General features: G+C 37.8%; 1 protein-coding gene across 1 annotated transcript in view; it reads left to right on the top strand.

The window, feature by feature from the left end:
• The first annotated feature begins 18,577 nt into the window (after positions 1–18,577).
• The window catches only part of LOC114052190 (ATP-binding cassette sub-family A member 3-like), a 193,544-nt gene continuing 191,008 nt past the window's right edge, over positions 18,578–21,113 (top strand). Inside the window, exons 1-4 of the mRNA XM_027874667.1 lie at positions 18,578–18,603; positions 19,138–19,219; positions 20,050–20,314; positions 20,855–20,982. Coding sequence (XP_027730468.1) covers positions 18,578–18,603; positions 19,138–19,219; positions 20,050–20,314; positions 20,855–20,982 — 501 coding nt within the window. The remainder of the gene's footprint in view (positions 18,604–19,137; positions 19,220–20,049; positions 20,315–20,854; positions 20,983–21,113) is intronic.

The following is a 21,113-nucleotide window of genomic DNA, read 5'->3' as shown; positions in this document are numbered from 1 at the left end:
CCCAAAGCCTTCCTTCCTTCATAGAAGGCTCTGAACTTTCAAAACTTTTCTGGTAACTCTAATTTCCATTAGTAGCTCTGCTTGGTTTGGACTCCATGGAACAGCATGTCCCCAGTTTGGGTATTCCACGATGCTCTCTTGCTTTTCTGTTGCTCTGCAGAAGCAGAATAGCATAGAGTATAGACATCAGGAAGGCATGGATTCAAATTCTCCCTCTGACACATCCTGGCTTTGTGATCATGGGCAAGTCACTTAACCTCTCAGCATTCTACATAACTGCCTAAGACTATAAGTTGCTAAGAAGGTGCCTGCATCAGTAGAAGTTTATATGGGAGTTCCCTATATCAAGGAAACTACAGGCCCAGTCCCTATTATTATTATTACTACATTTAATTAGGAAATAGCTAATTCTTACAAAAAAATTATTCTACCCAAGTATTGCTAACACAGTAGATTTAAACTTAGTAAAACTGAACATAAAGCATTTGGCCTAGGATATACTGAAAAAAGGTAGATAGGACACTGTTATATTAACTGTTTGTGATCTCTGGGCCTAAAAGTTATAGACTGACCTCACAGATGTGTGGTAATAAGATTCCCTTAACACTAATGAATTTCAAGTAAAAGGTCAGAGATCTTTTTTTGGGACAACCAATTTATAATTTCACATTATTCAAGGACTACATTATCTAGGGCCATAGTCTAATAGGAAACTTTCCTGTTCAAAAGGGAAAAGCATAACCATGAGGGAAATTTGTCAAGGGAAGCCTGTCACTTCTTTTGCAGGGATGTCACCCCAATCATCCCAGAAATCTGTAGCCACATGGAACTGATTTAACATTTGGAGGTGTCAGAAAGCACTCCAAGGATACGATTGTTAGAATTTTCTTCTACATGGTAGTCTGCTAATATGTGAGTAGCATAAATGCTTTTATTTGTGTTGCAAGTGAAATTCAACAAAGGTAGACTGAGGCAAGTATTCTCCATGCAAGGTAAGAGTTTATTAGCAGGATGTGGACTTGATAATAAAGTGGGTCAGTAGATGCCTCAGTTTTAGACCAAAGACCCACTAGAAAAACATGCAGCTCCTTTTTATTTTTTTTCCCTAGGCCATAGGGTTAAGTGACTGGCCCCGGGTCACATTGCTAGTAAATGTCAAGTGTCTGAGGCCAGATTTGAACTCAGGTCCTCCTGACTCCAGGGCCAGTGATCTATCCACTGTGCCACCTAGCTGCCCCCTGCAGCTCCGTTTTAAAAGAACAGAACAGGTAGGTGAGGAAACAATACAAATGATTAAAAGTTGGCAGTATCATGAGGGTGAGAACAACACAATTGGTTACATAGTTGAGGTGTGGGTAACAATATAGTTGGTTGGAAATTGGGAATGAAAGGCCAGCAACAACCCTTTCCTCCCCTCCTGGAACTAAGAAATGTTGATTGTTTGAGTCTACCTGCAAGGTTAAAAATAGTGAACCAGCCTTCTTTGGAAAACAAATCAGACATCCTTGAAGGATAACTCAGTGGTATAAAGATACTAGATCAGATTCCCTGGCGTCCACCAGCATCCCCTAAGAATAAAAGATTTCCATTTAACCCCAATTGCCTCACAAAAAAATAAATAAATTATATATATATACATATAAAAGAATAACAGATTTCCTTGAAGAAAAGATAGAACAGTGATTATTAGCAGGAGAAGTGGATTTTCAAACTTAACTCATTACAGGCCAGCCGAATTTCTGCACTAGGCATAGAGACAAAGAACCATACTTGTGCAGTTACAGGAAAAAATCAATAAACTGTAAATAAGATCAATAACAAAATGATACAGAATCAATCTAATCTCACTAGGATCAAAGTGAGATTAGAGATAACTAAGTCATGGTTACTGTGAGAAAAAATCACTGTCTCTGGAATCAGAGAAACTAATTCAAGATTCCTTTTCTGTAAATTTAGAGGACTGGACTCAACGACCTTCTTTCACCTCTACATTTAAGATCTATGAGTCTATGATCCTTTAGTCCCGAAAGATTACACCACACAAGGTAAATTCCACTGATGACAAACAGGATACAGTTATCCTTTATAACAGGAAGACAGGCAGGACTGGAATTAGTTAACAATTGTAACATAATACACAATATGAAATTGAAAACATCTTTTGTACTCATTGAGCTCTTAGTGTTTTAAGAAACTTTTTAACTCCTTTCTTTTTATACTCCTAACTTTCCATTCATAATATATTTCAAAGTAAGTACTAAAGATAAATTAACAATCACAAGGATAAAATAATGAGATCTTGAAGAGAAATGGTATTTGTCCAGAACTATGAAGACATTTGTTAAGATTAACAAAAATGGTTTAATATCTCTTATGTTGTTAGCATCTGCCTTATGTTTTTGTGCTCTTCTTAGAAAGTGGAGATGTTAGTAATTCAATGACCCTTCTCTCCTGTTTCCCTTTTTTTAAAATTCAGTTTGGTTTTATTTTTTCAAATCTGGCCTCAGACAGTTACTACTTGTGTGACTGTGGGCAAGTCACTTAACCCCGATTGCCTCCAAAAAAAAAAGTTTTTTTCAATGAACAAAAATCCATTTCCTTTCCCTTTCATCACCACTACCCATTGTAAAATAAAAAAAAAAAACCTTGTAACCAATATGCATAGTCAAGAAAAAACAAATTCCCTCATTTGGTCATCGGTTTCAATATTAACCTTTAGAGGGTCATGAGTCTTTTTCAAGTGGGATCTATGGATCTATGGTTGAAGGCCCTGAAGTTTAACAATAGTACTGGTGACTAGGGATACCTAGTGAGGTCCTTTTGGCATATTTACAAGTCACCTCTCCTGGATGCCTCTGAAATAGCAATTGTGGATCCTCAAAAAACACAAAAGCAATGTTGTAGAGTGAATAAGAAACTTATCATACACAAAGGCATAAAGTTGTAGTCTGTTATTTCATTATTTTAACCAATTTCCCAACATTACACATTATTGTTATCCAGTGATTCAATAATAACCTACCATGATGAAATCAGCAATGACAATAATCAGTAATCCAAAACCAAACATCTGTATAGTCAAAAACCAGTAATCTCGTCTTTCATAATATATATAATTTTGTAACACAGAAGGAAGAAAGAGATGAATTGTGTGACAAGGCAAGTTATCCAACTATCTCTACTTTAAATGGATTTTTTTCAATGTTGTTAATGTCATAAAGTCTAAGATAATGTGGTATTGCTTCAAATATCAATATGCCATCAGTCCTTTATTTCTATCTCCATAGAGATAAACATTTTTAAACTTGTTTCAAATTACGAGTCATGCAACAATATATAACTGTCATTAATATACACATATCAAGGAGTGCAGCAAGTAGTATAATTATACAATATGCCCAAACCAAGGAAACCAAATGTGGAAGCAAATGACCTCAAAATAAAACTAAGCTAAGATTAAAATGTTCCCTCCCTTAATATCTACCTTATCATTCATACTTCTCATGAAGTTAGGTTACCTTTTTCTAACATGTTCTGTCAAATTATTGATTCTTGGTTGGTCAGGAATGCAAATTACAGTTTTCTTATCTGTTTTAGAACTACTATAGTGACAGTAAGTTGGATTTTTATCTCAATAAAATTTGAGTCCAGGCTCTTAAACAGGTAAATTCAAAATGCAGTCACAACTTAGCACTGTACATAACACTAATGTTTTATCATCTTAATGAGAAGCCTTTTAGTTATACTTTATGGATGTACTTAGTCATAAGGGATGATTTATATTTCTGCAGGTTTATTTTTATGTTGGGATAGCAGATTAAGTTTGTATTTTGGTAACTCATCAGTATATTAATTTTGAGTTCTCCTTAATTTTCCTATTATTTTGCAAACTGCATCTAAATAGCTCAATCCATAAATATAAAACTCTAAATAATTAAGGCAATAAAGGTATTTTGTGGCTATATAATTGAGTTTTAATTATTTCAGAAAACCAGATCTATTATAGTTGAAAACTCTTAATACACTATAAAATGGTGGGTGTTAAAATAGTATTTGAGTGAGTGTACTTCAAAGCATAGTAGTAATAAATAATAACCAGTGACAGGAGGCTGAAATATATGAGCCTGTAATTCCACAAACTGAATAGGAAAAGACTGTTGAGAGAAGATCATTTCCAATTGCTCATGAAGAGCACTAACAGTTTTCTAGCATAGACTGTATTTAGTTGCAATCACAGGAATTCAGTGGACAGGTCTTAAAAAGATTTTCCAAGTCTCTTCTGTACTTTTCAACATAGTTTAATCCAGGAAATGAAACATTTCAAATAATACAGTAACAAAACTAGCATTAGGGTAAAATCATTACATCTTATACCAAATTTAAGATATGTAAGCCTCCTGGAGTACCTAGCCCACGCTGGGTTTCTAGTGCGGATGGTTAGAAAAGCAATGCAACCAGGGGAAAAAAGGTCACAATAACTTCTTTCATAACTACTCTATATCATGTTTTTAATTATTTTCCAAATATCCACACATCTTGTGAATGGTACTATTTTCAAGGAAGGCTCTAAATTAATTTTGAGCCAAGCCAACTTTTTTTTTTAAAGGCAATTGGGGTTAAGTGACTTGCCCAGGGTCACACTGCTAGTGTCAAGTCTGAGGCAGGATTTGAACTCAGGTACTCCTGACTTCAGGGCCCGTGCTCTATTCACTGTGCCATCTAGCTGCCCCCCCAAGCCAACTTTTAATGAACTGTTAAAAAGCATTATCATCCTCCCATTCTATGTCTACATGTATCTTTCTGTTTGACCCATTTTCTGCTTAATAAATATTTGTTGAATGATTTGGCCTAAGTCCATCTCCAGTCTTCTCTCCCTCTCAACTCTGGGAACTGGAAGTAGAATGGACATTGTTAGTAGCATTCATTTCAAAAGAGTTGGAAGCTTTCCCTTGGCCTGAGCTCGATGACTATCCATCTGAAACTGTGGCAAATAGGACTAAGGGAGGGCAAGTAAATAGGAGTATCAGATAGCACAAAGCTAATTCATCAAACCCAACTCACTATCCCAGCACCCCCTTCATCAGGCCCTACAAATAGGTGACATCCAACCGATGCCACACATCAGTGAAATTTGTGAGGACTGTCTCTAAGAAAGAGGACCCCAGGTTTTCATTTACAGATATTTCATTTGCATTAGACTACATGTGTTCTATACACAGGTTTCTCATCACCAGTCATTGATCATTCTTCTTGTAGAGGCTGGGTGCATTCTGGTTAGCATATAGCCCCGGATTATTATCATTGTCATTAATAACGAGCATTTATATAGCTCTTTAAGGTTTGCAAAGCACTCTACAAATATCTCATTTAACCTCACAACAACCCTGAGAAGAAGGTGCTATAATTACCCCCATTCTACAGATGAGGAATCTGAAGCACTGAAAGATTATGTGACTTGTGCCCAGTATCACACAGCTAGTGCCTGAGACCAAATCCGAATTCAGATCTTTCATATTATGATTATGTGTGAAATATTAAATTCTTTTTTGGGATTCTGAGTAAATGCCATCTCACCCCCCTCTTTTTAAAGTAAATGTCTTTGTCAAAAGCTTTTTTTTAAAGTGAAAAAAAAAATCATTTCAAAGGAGTTTCCCCCCCCACCAGTGGGTACCAGTGCTAGGCCCAACAGATGGGTGGCCCAGGCTGAGTACGAGGGGCAGAGCTGGCGCAGGTGAGATGACGCTCCTGGAGGTCAGGCACCACCCGGCCCCCGCCCCCACGGCAGGATGGGAGACCCCCTCCCACTGCACCGCACAGCTGCGTCCTCTTCCAGGTCACGGGGGCTGGCTAGTACTGGCAGGTTCAAATCCTGCCTCAAGGCACTCCCTAGCTGTGTAACCCTGGGAAAGTCACTTAACCAACCCTGTTTGCCTCAGTTTCCTCATCTGTAAAATGAGCAGGAAACCACTCCAGTATCTGTGCCGAGAAAACCCCAAATGGGGTCACGAAGAGCCGGACAAGACTGAAAAACGACCGGACAACAAGTGACCGCTACGGCTCGCCGGACTCTACCACTCTTCTAGTCTCTGGCCCCGAGCGAGTAAGCGTCGTCGTCCATACACGCGCACACTCGCCCCTTCAGCCCCATCATGCATCGCGAGACCCGCCGAGAGGCCGTTGGGAAGGGGGGCAGCGGCAGCGCGCGCCCTCCCGCGGGTGCTCACTCCCCATGGTCCTCTCGCGCCCTCTCTCGGTGGCAGCGGTGCAGCAGTTGTGGGAGACCGACTGGGGCTGGGGGGCGGGGAAGACAATGGGGGGGTGGGAGATATAGGGTGGGGGTGGGGAGGAGACTCTCACGCGTTCTCAGTTGGGGGAGGGGGAAGAAGAGCGGCCTCACAGCTCCTTCTAACGGCCTGGTGAGTGCCGCCCCAGCCCTCCGGGCTCCCCTGGCCTTGGCACGGTGGGCCCCGCCCTTTTCTGCCGCGCTTGTCCCGCCCCCCCAACCCGAAGGTCTCCCCAGCCTTTGCCACCTCCCTTCGCCCCAGTCCAGCCCGTATCGTGCCTGGAAAATTGGAAATGGGTTGGAAGTCCCGGATTCCTCAAGGGGTCCTGCGGGTGGAGTTTGGCGGTGGGGCATCCCTAGGGTCACAGGATTGGGGTCTAGGAGAGACTGACCATCGGGTCACTTGGCAGAGGAGACCCCTGAGGCCCGGGGAGGTCAAGGGCGCATAACACCACCGGGCAGGGCCCGGGCAAGATTTAAACCTTGAGCCTCGCGCTTCAGGTCCGTTTGCTTTCTGGTATGCCGCGTTTCCCTGCAGGATGCAGATAGTTCCCGATCTTAATCTCTGCCTCCCCACGCACATGCCCCTGGAGTATCTCCAATTTGAAGACCCAGGATCTGTGTCCGCAGTAGACCTTGGAGGCCACCTGCCCCACCCCCCCCTTTTAAAAAAATAAGCCAGGAAACTGAGGCCTACAGAGGTCGCGACTTGCTAAAGGTCACAGAAGTCCAGGGCCCTCCTCTCTTTTTTTAATTAAATAATCCAGGAAGCCGAGGCCCGAAGAGGTTATGATTTACCCAAGATCACACAAATCCAACCGCCCCCATCCTCTTTTTTTTTTTTAAATCCAGGAAACTGAGGCCTAGAGAGGTTATGACTTGCCAATATGGAATTTGAACTCAGGTCCTCTGACTCCAGAGCCAGTACTCATTTCACTCTACCCATATCTTGAACTGAATTGATTGCATTATCTTTCCCCCCAACTCTTCCCCTTCTACTAATTTGTCTGTTTTGGGGATGTTATTGAGATCCTGCCAGCCATCCACAGGCTTGAAATCTAGTACTTATCTTTGACTCATCTCTTTTACTGTCTTTGACTCAACTCTCCCCATATATTTATTTGCTAACTCCTGTCAGTTATGCTTCCATAATATGCTTCCATATGCTTCTCACATCAGTTCTATTCTCTCTACTCACAACTGTCATCACCTTAGTTCATACCTTTATTACTTTTCCCCTGAACAAGCTGCCCTGATTATTATTTAGTGGTTCCTAATTTTTTTCTAGGAGCTAGGGCTCTAGGCGGTGGGTAGAATGCCAGGCCTGAAATCAGGAAGATTCATCTTCCTAAACTCAAATCTGGCCTCAGACACTTACTAGCTGTATGACCATGAGTAAGTCACTTAACCCTGTTTGCCTCAGTTCCTCATCTGTAAAATGAGGTGGAGAAGGAAATGGCAAACCTCCAGTATCTTGCCAAGAAAAACCCAAATGGGGTCTTGAAGAGTCAGACAAGACTGAGCAATTGCCTCTAGAAAAAAAGACAAACTCCTTAGCCTAGCATTTAAGGCCCTCCATGATCTGGTGGAGTTTTCACTCTTTTCACTCCACAATCTGGTTTCAACCAATTTTTTCCAGCTTTATTTCACTTTGGTTCCCTTCATGCATTTTGTGTTATAGCCAAAGCTATCTACTCCCCAGACTCAACATGCTGTCTGCTGTCTTCTGCCTTTCTGCCTTAAGGCAGCGCATCTCCTGTGACTTACACATTTTTTTCACCTCCTTCCAAAATCCTCTTTTTTTCAAGGATCAGGTCAGGTGCAAATTTCTTAATGGATTCGTGATACACTTCCTCCTCAAATGAAAGTTTTTTTCCTTCCTCTTCATATTTTTCTAGAGCACTCTGGATCTCTCTTTTGCTGTATTGTATTCTCCCACTAGAAGATAAACACATTGTAGTGAGTAGTATCATGTTTTATCTTTGTATTGCCAGTGCCTAGCATAGTGTTATGCTCATAGCTGGTTTTTAATAAATTTTTGTTAAATTGTTAGTTTAGGAGCTTGGTTTGCTCATAAGATTTAGCATGTTTAGCATGTTAAACTTAGAAGCATACTTTATTTAGACAATAATTATAACTTTACAGCCATGAATTAGGAATCTAGTACACATGTGTGTTAGTTTATAAAAAGCATCAAACACCAAAGAAGAAGCTTAAGGTAACTAATGCTTTGCAAATTTAGTGCTCTCTTGTGTTAAGCAGTTACAGAAAACTCTTAATTTTAGAAAAGTTGAGGAAAATTTAGAATACTGTTCAACTCCTACCCCCATTTACTCCAATTTTTACCATGTGTTACAAAGTATCTCATTTTTCTGATCTATTACCAACTTGGTTCTACTTTCTTCTGGATGTTTAAACTTGTTCTTCTGATTTGAGCCTTTTCAGCAGTTAGAGTTAAAAGATTCTTGTATCTAACCTCTATAGTAACTGGATAAATTAATTCTTCTGGGCTTCTGTTACCGGATTTTATAATGAGGATAATGCCTTACCAATCTGAAAGCAGTAGTGCTGGAATAGATGCTCTCGTGAAGTCCTTTACAGTGTTTATGATTCAATAATGAGAGTGCCATTGTCCACCAAACTGCCAATTCTTTAAGGCATAACCAGAACGGGGACACTTTGATAGATCAAAAGTCAGCAAGAAGTACATAAGCAAGCAAAGCATTGTATTTAGTTGATTCTTGTCAAAATGACTACCTCCTGAAGAACAAAATTTATATGGGACTTATATTTGAGAGTCATACTTATCCTGCTTGTTTTCATTGTATGAAAATTATGATTCCATATTTTTACAGTGTGCCTGTTACAGAGGTTTTAGAAATTATTTTGGGGGAATGTTGTGGATCAGTGTGTGAGCATCTTAATAACTTATTCTTCATTTAAAAATCGCTATCCAGGGGCAGCTAGGTGGCACAGTGGATAGAGCCCTGGCCCTGAAGTCAGGAGGATCTGAGTTCAAATCAGGCCTCAGACCAAACACTTGACACTTACTAGCTGTGTGACCCTGGGCAAGTCACTTAACCCCAATTGCCTAAAAAAAATAAAAATAAAAATAAATCGTTATCCAACTAATTCATTTTTTTCCCCAGAGGATAAGAAAGACCTGGGGGGAAAAAAAGCTTTTCCCAATATTTCTCACCATTTTTCTGATCTTTATGCCATTGTCCCTACAATCTCCTCCCCAACTTTTTCCTTCCAACAGCATTATTCCCATATACCTCTCTTCATACTACAGCATACATACACCTAGTGTTCTAGTCTGTGTGTGTCCATTAGTATCTTAGCTCCCTTCAGATACCCCCCACATCTCCCTTTCTGTAGTCCTTCCTATTCCTACCAGGTATTTATTAAACATGTTCTCTGTCTTCACTTTGCTGCATTCTGTAAGAAATAAAAAGGAAGTAGAGGACTCAAAGAAATGGAACAGCGGAGGCTGAACAGGCGATCTCTCTCCAGGGTAAGAGAGGGGAAACAGAAGCTTCTTAAGGAGTGAACCTTTGGTGAGGGAATTCCAAGAGAGGGGAGCATTTCCTTTCTATCAAAGTATGTGTTATGGGAGATTGAGAAGAATTCTTTTTGGATTAATTGAGATTTATTCCTGCCATGGAAACCAAAGCCACATTGGGATAAAAATGCTCCATTAGCCACTTGGGAATTTGATGGGGAAGGAATACATATTATGTCTTTTAATCCTCAGGTGGAAAAAATGGAACTATACATATGCTGGATTAGGATGCTATTTTTAGAGGTGCGAGTTGAATCTAATTTTTTGTTTATCATTTGATCCCTGGTCATGTGCAGACAAGTCCTGGGTAGAGCCCTTGACCTGAAGACCTAAGTTCAAATCCTACCTCAGACACTTTACTGGCATTGTGACCCTGGGCAAGTCACTTAACCTCTGTTTCAGTTTCCTTTTCCATAAAGAGGGGGTTAAAATAGCACCTGCCCTTCTAAGAATATGGTGAAAATAAAATGAGATTATATTTTTAAGAACTTTGTAAACTTTTAAGGTGCTATGTTGTTGTTATAGAAAAAGGGTTGCTAGTATAGTCAAACATTATTCTAGGCATTTAGGTCTGGGAGTCTTGATTCTGTAGTTATTTAGCTGCCACTTTGAACAGTATAATTAAGTTCAGCAGACATTTGTTGAGTATCTTTTGTATGCAAGTCACTATTATGGATGTTTGCTATGAGGGAGAAAAAGACTAATAAGTTTGGGGCTCTTCCCTCAAAGAATTTATAATATAGAAGATGGAATATACATGGGTAATCAGAATACAATGTAAAAATAAGTGATTGCTATAAGAAAGATGTTTACAGTGCTATGAGACTTAGGAAGAGGAAGAAATAGAGATTACTTTTGTCTATTGGAGTGATTGAACAAAAAACCATTAATAAACATTTACTGTATGCAAATCTTCATGCTAAGTGCTAGGGTTATCAGCAGAAAACCAGAGACAGTCCGTACTCTCCAGGGGCTCACATTCTAATGGAGGAGAAAATACGTATAGGAAAGAAATGATACTTAAGATTTAATGGAGAGAGTGGCATTTGAGTTGGGACTTGAAGACAGGTAGGAATTTTGTTAGGCAGAGGTGGGGAATGGAATTCAAAATGGAAAAGGAGAGGAGGACCTGGGAGCAAAGGCAGTGAGGTGGGAAGACACAGACCTTGTTTAAGGAATGATGAAGTAGTATATTTTGACTGTGGCGTAGTGTGAAATAAGGTTAGAAAGATAGGTATGGAGAACCTTAAATGTCATACTAAGAAGTCTGTGGTTTATTCTGTAGAAATTGCTTTAGTCCTCAGTTTTCTCATCTACAAAATGAGTGTATTGGACAAGATGATCACTAATATGTCTTCCAGCTGCATCTGTTTCTTCAATGCTTCTTTGGAACTGTGATTTCATCACTGTAGGAACTCCCTAAAGGGACATGGACAGCTCTTCCCTGTGTTCCATAAATCTTCCTCAGAATGCCCGTGTACCTTGACTTCAAGAATGTGTTTGTACCAGGCTTTTAGGGGGTAACTTCCAAAAAATCTTAATATTGGTGGATATCAATGGTTATCAGTTATCACTTTCTTCATTGACTCTTTAAATTTTTCTGCTAATGACATAGAGTGATCTACTTCAAATTTTGAGTTTCCATGGAGCAAGGATCATTTCCCATACCTTTGTTTTGTTTTGTTTTCCCATACTTTTAAAATACAACCCTAAATCAGGATTATGTAAGAACTCTGCCAAATTTTAAATATTATAGACCTGATCAGGTGATACCTGGTGAGCCAGTAGAATGGTATAAGAAAAATAGAGATAATGTTTTTGATCTCCAACATGTGTACATTTCTTGAAATAGGAATGTGTGCTGTACTGTTCTTATGTCATGGTTAAGACCCAGAAAAATGTTTCTACTGATACAGAGGGTATTATTATTACCATGAATCAGATACTTATGACCCAGAATGATTTTAGCATGGGGTGGTTGTGTTATCATTGGCTGTAAATTGAGTCTAGTAAACTTAATATCTCTATTCATAGCCTTCTACAAATTCAGCTTTTTGCCAAAGGTTCAGATAATCTTTTTACCATCTGCTGAAAGAAATGGTTCTTAATAGCATACATCTAGTGGTTGATGTAACCCATATGTAAGCTCCTGGAAAATAGATACTGTTGCACTTTTATATTTTTATCCCTACTGCCTAGTGTAGTGTCTGGCACATATTAGGTGCTTAATAAGTGCTTGCTGGTATACACGAATTACTGTGAAGGAATTTCTCCTTTAAAATAATACATTATTAATAATTTTATTTCACCTTCATTTCCCAATATATGTCTTTTTCTTCCTTACCCAGAGAGTCAGGTCAAATCAAATGAAGTCAACAGTATTTATAAGTGACTACTATGTGCCAAGCAGTGTGCTAATACTGGTAATGCTGGTAATACAAAGAAAGGCAAAACAAAAACAAAACAAAAACAGCCCCTCCTTTCAAGGAGCTCACAGTCAAATGGAGGAGACAATGTGCAGACAACTACGTATGAATAAGCTATATTCAGGATAAATTGCAAATAATCAACAGAGGAAAGATACTAGAATTAAGTGTAATTGGGAAGGTGAGATTTTTAACTGAGACTTTTAAAAAGCCAGGAAAACTAGAAGGTGAGAAGAGGAGGGAGAACATTCTAGGTATGGGACGTAACCAGTGAAAATGCATGGAGTTGGGAGATGAAGTGTCCTGTTTAAGGAATAGCAGGAAGGCCAGAGTTGCTGGACTGAAGAACATGTGGAGGGGTAAGAAGACTGGAAAGGTAGGGAGGGAGCAGGTAGTTATGAACGTCTTCAAAAGCCAAACAGAAGATCTAGTATTTGATCCTGAAAGTAATAGGGAACCAGTGAAATTTATTAAATGAAGGGAAGAGGGTTTACATTCTCACACTTCTGCTTTAGGAAGATCAGTTTGACTGCTGAGTAAAAGATTGTGGGTAGAGATTTGAAGCAGGGAGACCAACCTGAAGGCTAATGCAGTAGTCAAGTGTGAGATTATTCGGGTTATAAGGCAATCTTTATGTCGTCTTTTTTTTTTTTTTAGAGGAAAAAAAACAGTTCCGCAAAACTTAACGACACATTAACCAAGTTTGAAAATGTGGGCAGTATTCCACACCCTCATTATCCCAGCTCTGCGAAGGAGACAGGGAGGTGGATATGCATAACTCTCCTTTGGGTCCAAACTTATTCACTATAATTTACACAGTATTTAGTTTCCAGTTTTCTTTTTCCATTTATATTGTTCTAATTGTGGAGATTGTTTCCCTAGTTCTGCTTATTTTACTTTATATTAGTTTTTAGTATTTTCATGCTCCTCTCTGTTCTTCATACTTACTGTTTCTTAGAGGCTATATTTATGAACTACACACTGCTTAGCCATTTTCCACCTGATGGGCAATTTTGTTCCTAGTTTCTTGTTACCACAAAAAGTACTGCTGTGAATATTTTCATGTATATAGGAACTTTCTTTGTATATTTGACCTTCTTGGGGAGTATGCCTGTTTGGTTGGTTGTTGTCCTTCATTCTTGAAGAGGCCCAAATTGATATCACCATGTTAGAGTCACGTTACAGTGTGTCCGACTGTGGCTGAGCAGACCAGTATGAGCTCAGAATGCTCTACCACAGGTTGGGTACAAATAGTCCATAAGAATATTGGGGTGGCTTCTCAGCAATCCAAGGATCTAAGACATCCCCAAAGGCCTCATAATGCAAAATGCTATCCACATCCAAAGAAAGAACTATGGAGTTTGAATGCAGATAGAAGCATACTATTTGCTATTTTTTTTTCTACTATTGTATTTTGTTTCCTCTTTCTGGTGGTTCCTCCTATTGGTTCTAATTCTTACTTACAACATCACTGACATGAAAATATGTTTAATAGGAATGTAGATGTACAGCCTGTATCAGATTGCGCACCATCTTGGAGAGGGAGGTGGAGAGGGAGGGGGAGAAAAATTTAAAACTCAAAAGCTTATGGAAGTGATTGTTGATAAAATAAAATAATTTTTAAAAAAAGAAAAAAGAATATTGGGGTGGATTCTCTAAATTAGTGCATCTCATGTTTGTTTTGAGCTACTTCACTTCTGCTTTTAAAAGAGAGCACAGCACCTTCTCTAATGAGGGTATGCCATGCTGGGTGGTCTTGTGCCAGTGTCTCCCATGTCATATAATCAATTTCAAAGTTCTTTTTTTTTTAATAATTAATTTCTTTATTTTTACTTTTCAACATTCACTTCCATAAGATTTTGAATTTTAAATTTTCTCTTCCTCTCTCTCCTCTCCCCTCCACTTGTACATTCCTATTAAGCATATTTCCACATTAGTCATGATGTAAAGAACAATTTGAACTAATGGGAGGAATCACGAAATAGAAGAAACAAAAGAAAACAACAAAAGAAAAGGAGAGCAAATAGTATGCTTCTATTTGCATTCAGACTCCATAGTTCTTTCTCTGGATGTGGATAGCACTTTCCATTGTGAGTCTTTTGGAGTTGTCTTAGATTCTTGCATGGCTGAGAAGAGCTAAGTCTGTCATTGCATAATGTGGCTGTTACTGCGTACAGTGTTCTCCTGGTTCTGCTCATTTCACTCAGCATCAGTTAATTCAAGTCTTTCCAGGTTTTTCTGAAGTCTCTCTGCTTATCATTTCTTATAGCACAATAGTATTCCATTACATTCATATACTACAACTTGTCCAGCGATTCCCCAATTGATGGGGATCCTCTCCATTTCCAATTTTTTGCCACCACAGAAAGGACTGCTATAAATGTTTTTGTACATATGGGCCCTTTTCCTGTTTTTATGATCTATTTGGGAAATAGACCCAGAAGTGACATTGCTGGGTCAAAGGGTATGTACAATGTTATAGCCCTTTGGGCATAGTTCTACATTTCTTTCCAGAATAGTTAGATCAGTTCACAACTCCACCAACAATGCATTAGTGTTCCAATTTTCCCACATCTTCTCCAGCATTTATCATTTTCCTGTTCTGTCTTGTTAACCAATCTGATAGGTGTGACATGGTACCTCAGAGCCATTTTGATTTGCATTTCTCTAATCAAGTGTTTTAGAGCACTTTTTCATATGGCTATAGATAGCTTTAATTTCTTCTTCTGAAAACTGCCTGTTCATATCCTTTGACCATTTATCAATTGGGGAATGCCTAGTAGTCTTATAAATTTGTTTCATTTCTCTATATGTTTTACAAATGAGGCCTTTATTAGAAACACTGGCTATAAAAATTGTTTCCCAGCTTTCTGCTTCTCTCCTAATCTTGGTTGCATTGGCTTTGTTTGTACAAAAACTTTTCAATTTAATGTAATCAAAGTCATCCACTTTGCATTTCATAATGTTCTCTATCTCTTGTTAGGGCATAAATTCTTCCCTTCTCCATAGATCTGACAGGTAAACTATTCCTTGCCCTCCTAGTTTGCTTGTAGTATCAGTCTTTATATCTCAATAATGTACCCATTTTGATTTTATCTTGGCATAGGGTGTAAGATGTTGGTCTTTGCCCAGTTTCTGCCATACTCTTTTCTAGTTTTCCCAGCAGTTTTTGTTAAATTGTGAATTCTTATTCCAGATGCTGGAGTCTTTGGATTTATCAAATAGTAGATTACTATAGTCATTGACTGTTGTGTCTTGCATACCTAACCTATTCCACTGATCCACCACTCTATTTCTTAGGCAGTACCAAGTAGTTTTGATGATTGCTGCTTTATAATACAATTTAAGATTTGGTATAGCTAGGCAACCTTCCCTTGCATTTCTTTTCATTAGTTCCCTTGATATATTCTGGATCTTTAGTTCTTCCAGGTGAATTTGTTATTGATTTTTCTAGCTCTATAAAATAATTTTTGATAGTTTGATTGGTATGGCACTGAATAAGTAAATTAATTTAGGTAGAATTGTCATTTTTATTATATTAGCTCAGCCTACCCATGACCAACTGATATTTTTCCAATTATTTAGATCTGACTTTATTTGTGTGAAAAGTGTTTTGTAATTGTGTTCATATAGTTCCTGGTTTTGTTTAGGCAGGTAGTAGACTTTCAAATATTTTATAATGTCTATAGTAACTTTAAATGGAATTTCTCTATCTCTTGCTGTTGGGCTCTGTTAGTAATATATAGAAATGCCAGTGATGTATGTGGGTTTATTTTATATCCTGCAAGTTTGCTAAATTTGTTACTCGGTTCTCTAGGATTCTCTAAGTATACCATCATATCATCTGCAAAGAGTGGTAGCTTTGTTTTTTCTTTGCCTATTTAATTCCTTCAATTTCTTTTTTATCTCTTATTGCTAACGTGCACATTTCCTTATTGCTAACGTGCACATTTCCTGTACAATATTGAATAAGAGTGGTGATAGCGGACATCCTTGTTTCACCCCAATTTTATTGGAAATGCTTGTAGCTTATCCCCATTACATATAATACTTGCTGATAGTTTTAGATAGATGCTACCTGTCATTTTAAGGAAGACTCCATTTATTCCTATGTTCTCTAGTGTTTTTAATAGGAATGGATGTTGTATTTTGTCAAATGCTATTTCTGCATCTATTGAGATAATCATATGATTTCTGTTAGTTTTGTTGTTGCTATGGTCAATTATGCTGACAGTTTTCCTGATATTGAACCAGCCCTGCATTTCTGGTATAAATTCTGTCTGGTCATAGTGTATTATCCTTGAGATAAATTGCTATAATCTCTTTGCTAATATTTTATTTGAAATTTTTGCATCTATATTCATTAGGGAAATTGGTCTATAATTTTCTTTCTCTGTTTTGGCTCTTCCCGATTTAGGTATTAGCACCATATCATAAAAAGAGTTTGATAGGATTCCTTCTTCGCCTATTTTTCCAAACAGTTTATATAGTATTGGAATTAGTTGTTCTTTAAATGTTTGATAGAATTCGCATTTTATTGCATTATGATCTGAAAATGATGCATTAATATTTTTGCATTTTTATGAAGTCTTTATGCCCTAATTCATGATCAGTTTTTGTGAAAGTTCCATGTACAGCTGAATAAAAGGTCCTTTCTGTTCCCATTCAGTTTTCTCCATAGGTCTATCATATCTCACTTTTCAAAGATTCTGTTCATTTCTTTGACTTCTTCCTCATTTATTTTATGATTAGATCTATCTAACTCTGAGAAGGTAAAGTTGAAGTCCCCCAGTAGTATGGTTTACTGTCTATTTCCTCTTTTAATTCATTTAACTTCTCCTTTATGAATTTGTATGTAATACCATTTGGTGCATATATGTTTAGTATTACTATTACATCATTTTGTATGGTTCCTTTTAGCAAGATGTAATTTCCCTGCTTATGTCTATTTTTCTTTTACTTTGTTGGAGATCATGATTGCCACCTCTGCCTTTTTTACTTTAGCTAAAGAATAATAGATCCTGTTCCAGCTCCTTATTTTAATTCTGTATGTGTCTTTCTATTTCAAGTGTCTTTCTTGTCAACAACATACTGTTGGATTCTGGTTTCTAATCCATTCTGTTACCTTCTTCCATTTTATAGATGAGTGCATCCCATTTACATTCACAGTTATGATTACTAACTGTGTGTTTTCATCTGTCCTATTTTGTTCTGTTTATCCTTCTCTCATTATTCTGCCCCTCCTCTAAAGTCTGTTTTGCTTCTGACCATTGCCGCCTTTTTATCTGCCCTCCCTTTTATCATTTCTTCCCCTTTTTCCTTGTCCCCTTCTCTTCCTGTTTCCCTTCTGGGTAAGATAGATTTCTGTTACCAATTGGGTATGTATATATGTATGTATGTGTGTGTATATATATATATGTGTGTGTGTGTGTGTGTGTGTGTGTGTGTGTGTGTATATATACATATACATACACATACTCAATTCACATTTTTTTTCCTTTAAGGCTTTGCTTGTAGCTGTTTTAACTTCACTGTCTTCTTCTGAGTTTTGTCATGATCTTCCCTATCACCATAGTAACTTTTTATGATCAGCTTATTTTTTTGTTGTTTGCTTATTTTTCTGCCATATTTCTTGATTTGGAATTTTATGTTAATTTTTGGTTCTGTTCTCAGTGTGTTCCCAAGGGGTTATTGGATTAAGTAGAGATTGAGAGATTGAGTCTTAGAAAACATGCATTATTTAGGTCACTGCAATGGCACTTGCCTCTGGCCAGCAGAATTAGAAATTGTGAAATCAATATTCTTTTTTACTGTTGCTTTAAGTAGCTGCTATATGTGAAGTGAATTTGACTACTAGTATATATCTGGTGTTCTGAGGATTCTTTTTGTTAAATTTGGCTCTGTTATTTCAGGGGACTTCTATTGTGGAAACAACTCCTATCAATACAGATTAGCAACTCTTATGTAACTTACAATTGTAGAGAGTTACCTCTAACTCGGAGAGGTAAAATAATGTACCCATAGTTACACAGTTAGTATGTGTCAGAGTCAGGACTTGACTCCAGATCTTTCTGACTCCAAGGCTTAGTAATCTATCGACTATGTCATGCTGCCTCTTTTTTGAGGAAAAAAGTTAACTATAAAAAGTTGATTTATATATCTTAATACATTCTAGACTCAACAGAGATAATTGTTAGTCCAGTGACCCCTTTTAAATCTTTTGATTTTTCATTAACTGGCCTATAACCTAAGGAGACACACACACACACACACACACACACACACACACACACACACACACGTATGTTAGTAGTTGTAGTTTTTGTGGGGTAAGCATAGGTGGGAGTCATGTCTTCCTAGGTTGTTGTTAAAGTGTTTCAAAGAAGAAATGGTGAAAGTACTCTCCATTGCGGTGAACTCTGCTGATCACACATAGTTCCCCATGCCCCTATTTATAGAAACGACAGCTAAGATTCTGGGAAATACTGTATTCTGACTACCACTTCAGCAGTTAGTTTTAGCTTGGCACCTGCTTGGTCAAGGATGGATTATGGTGTGGAGCTACTAGAAAATTCCCTGAATCCAAGTTTTCAGAAATTACAAATTCATTCCCTGGCTCATATGGAGACATGATACTTATGATGGAGCTTCCATGAGAAAAAACAAGTTTAACTCAATAAAGAAAAAAACCTAGGATGTATACAAAATAAGGACTTTTTCTTATAAACGTAGTAGTATTCTTTCTATTAACTTTGAGGGTGGAAAAGAGAAACAGAAAATAAGAGAGTGAGTGGAAGAGTAGGAGGGGGGATTTGTTAACTTTGGTTAGATATTCTAAATTTCTCCTCTTATATCTGGCTTAGTGATGAACTATTCACCATGGGGAGATGCAGTTTATTGTCCCGGCAGTTTTCGCTGCTTCTCTGGAAGAATTACATTATAAAGGTAAGTATAGACAACCTTGAGAAAATCTGAGGGACTAATTGCCCAAGGGAAAAGAAAGTCTGATACTCTCATTTCTAGTTCCTATTATTTCTTTTTATCAATGCTAGAACTTTGGGTGCCTATGTGTTATGTGTATAAAAAGAGACAGAACCAGTAGAACCAGGAGTATACTTAGACAGTAGGTTTAAATCAGATCTGGTCAGTAATCACATTAGTGGCCAGGAGTCCAGAAATGTGAGTTAAGGTCTGGATAGAGTAAATCAGAAGAATGGGAAATATCAAAAGGTCTAGGGAAGAAATAGGTCAGATACCAGGAAGTTAAACCAGTATTTGTAGTCAATCACATATAATGGTTGTTAGAGCAAACACAGAATCAACCAGTACATATAATACATGTATATGTATATGTATAGGTAGGCAAAAATCAGTAGGATACGTATACCAAAAAGAATAAGATGAGCTAGATCTAGCTGCTAGATGATCAAAGGTCTGGCACACAGCTCTGCAGAGCCACAGAAATCCAAATGTCTAGGCAAAATAGGCAGGAGAACAAATGTAAGAAAGACCTTGATTTCTGAGACCAGGGAGTATTGATGTGTTTCCTGTTAGAGAAGAAGTCAGTTCCTACTCATGTAATGCCTTCAGGTGGAAATGGGTGACGGAAGAATGTGTAACTAGAGAGGGAGAGTGTTCTTGAATGGCAGATTTTTATACTTTTCAGACCACAAAGCATTTGATGTAATGGTTTGAGGCTAGAAGAAAGTAAAGAATTCTAAATGTAAGAGAATTGACTATGTTCCCTCTATGTATGTTTTCAATTTCTCTACCAGAGGCGGCTGTGGATAATTACATTCCTAGAAATCATCCTGGAATTGCTGTTTGCTATTATGCTTTTGATGTTTCGCAAGTATATTCCCACAGAGCAAGTGGCTTCTGTCAGTTACAATGTTCAACAAATTGCAAACCTACCCTCATTTTTCCAAACTCCTGCAAACCAGCACAGCCCATGGGAACTGGTTTATGTGCCATCCAATAGTGATGTGGTGAAGAATATCATTAAAACAACGCAAAAGGTTTTAGGCAGCAATATGAAAGGTTAGGAAATATGAAGAGAAGAGTTTCTACAAAATATATTACTAAATTAATTTGTAGATCACATTCATATGTGTTGTGACTTATGATAAGTCCCATAACTATGGGTACTCTAGGAAAGAAATCTCCAGTTATCTCATAAATATAAAATTATAAACTAGATAAAGCTTGAGGATAAAATTAGAACTGAGTTATTTCCCAGTATAGCCAACAAAAATGTAACCTGTAAAATGAATAGGTTGGACTAAATGATTTCCAAGGTAACTCTCAGCTCTGTGGTTCTGTGTCTGTGAAAATGAAGTCATCAGGAGAAGAGAGTCAACTATGGTTAGAATAGAAACTCCTTCCAAAGGAAAGTTGACTTGGAAGGAAAAAGTTTTACAGGGTCTTAGTTTTGGAAGTTTACCATTCCTTGGAAATTTTGATAAACTCATCCTTGTTAAGTAATATGAAACTCCCACATCTCCTCAAATAGACAGTATAATCAGACATTATTACCTTTATCTGGACAACTCACTGTGTAATTTTTTTTTTCCTCCACAGCTCGAGGCTTTTCTTCAGAGCAGGCTTTTGATGATTACATTAGATATCACAATGAGTCTTCCAATGTGTTGGCTGCCATTGTTTTTGAACATACCTTTAGCCACAAATGGGAACCCCTGCCACTTAAGGTAAGGAAATCTTGACTAAAATGTACCAGTCCTTGTTAACTTGATACCAGGAATTTAATGGAGTTGACTTGCTGAAGGATGAAAGGCCTTCAACTAGTCATCATTTCTTGGCTTGCAATGAGAATTGGATA

The sequence above is a fragment of the Vombatus ursinus genome, unplaced genomic scaffold (genome assembly GCF_900497805.2).
Source record: "Vombatus ursinus unplaced genomic scaffold, bare-nosed wombat genome assembly UNPS02014807.1, whole genome shotgun sequence".
Lineage (NCBI taxonomy): Eukaryota > Metazoa > Chordata > Mammalia > Diprotodontia > Vombatidae > Vombatus > Vombatus ursinus.
This window is presented reverse-complemented; position numbering and strand designations above follow the sequence as displayed.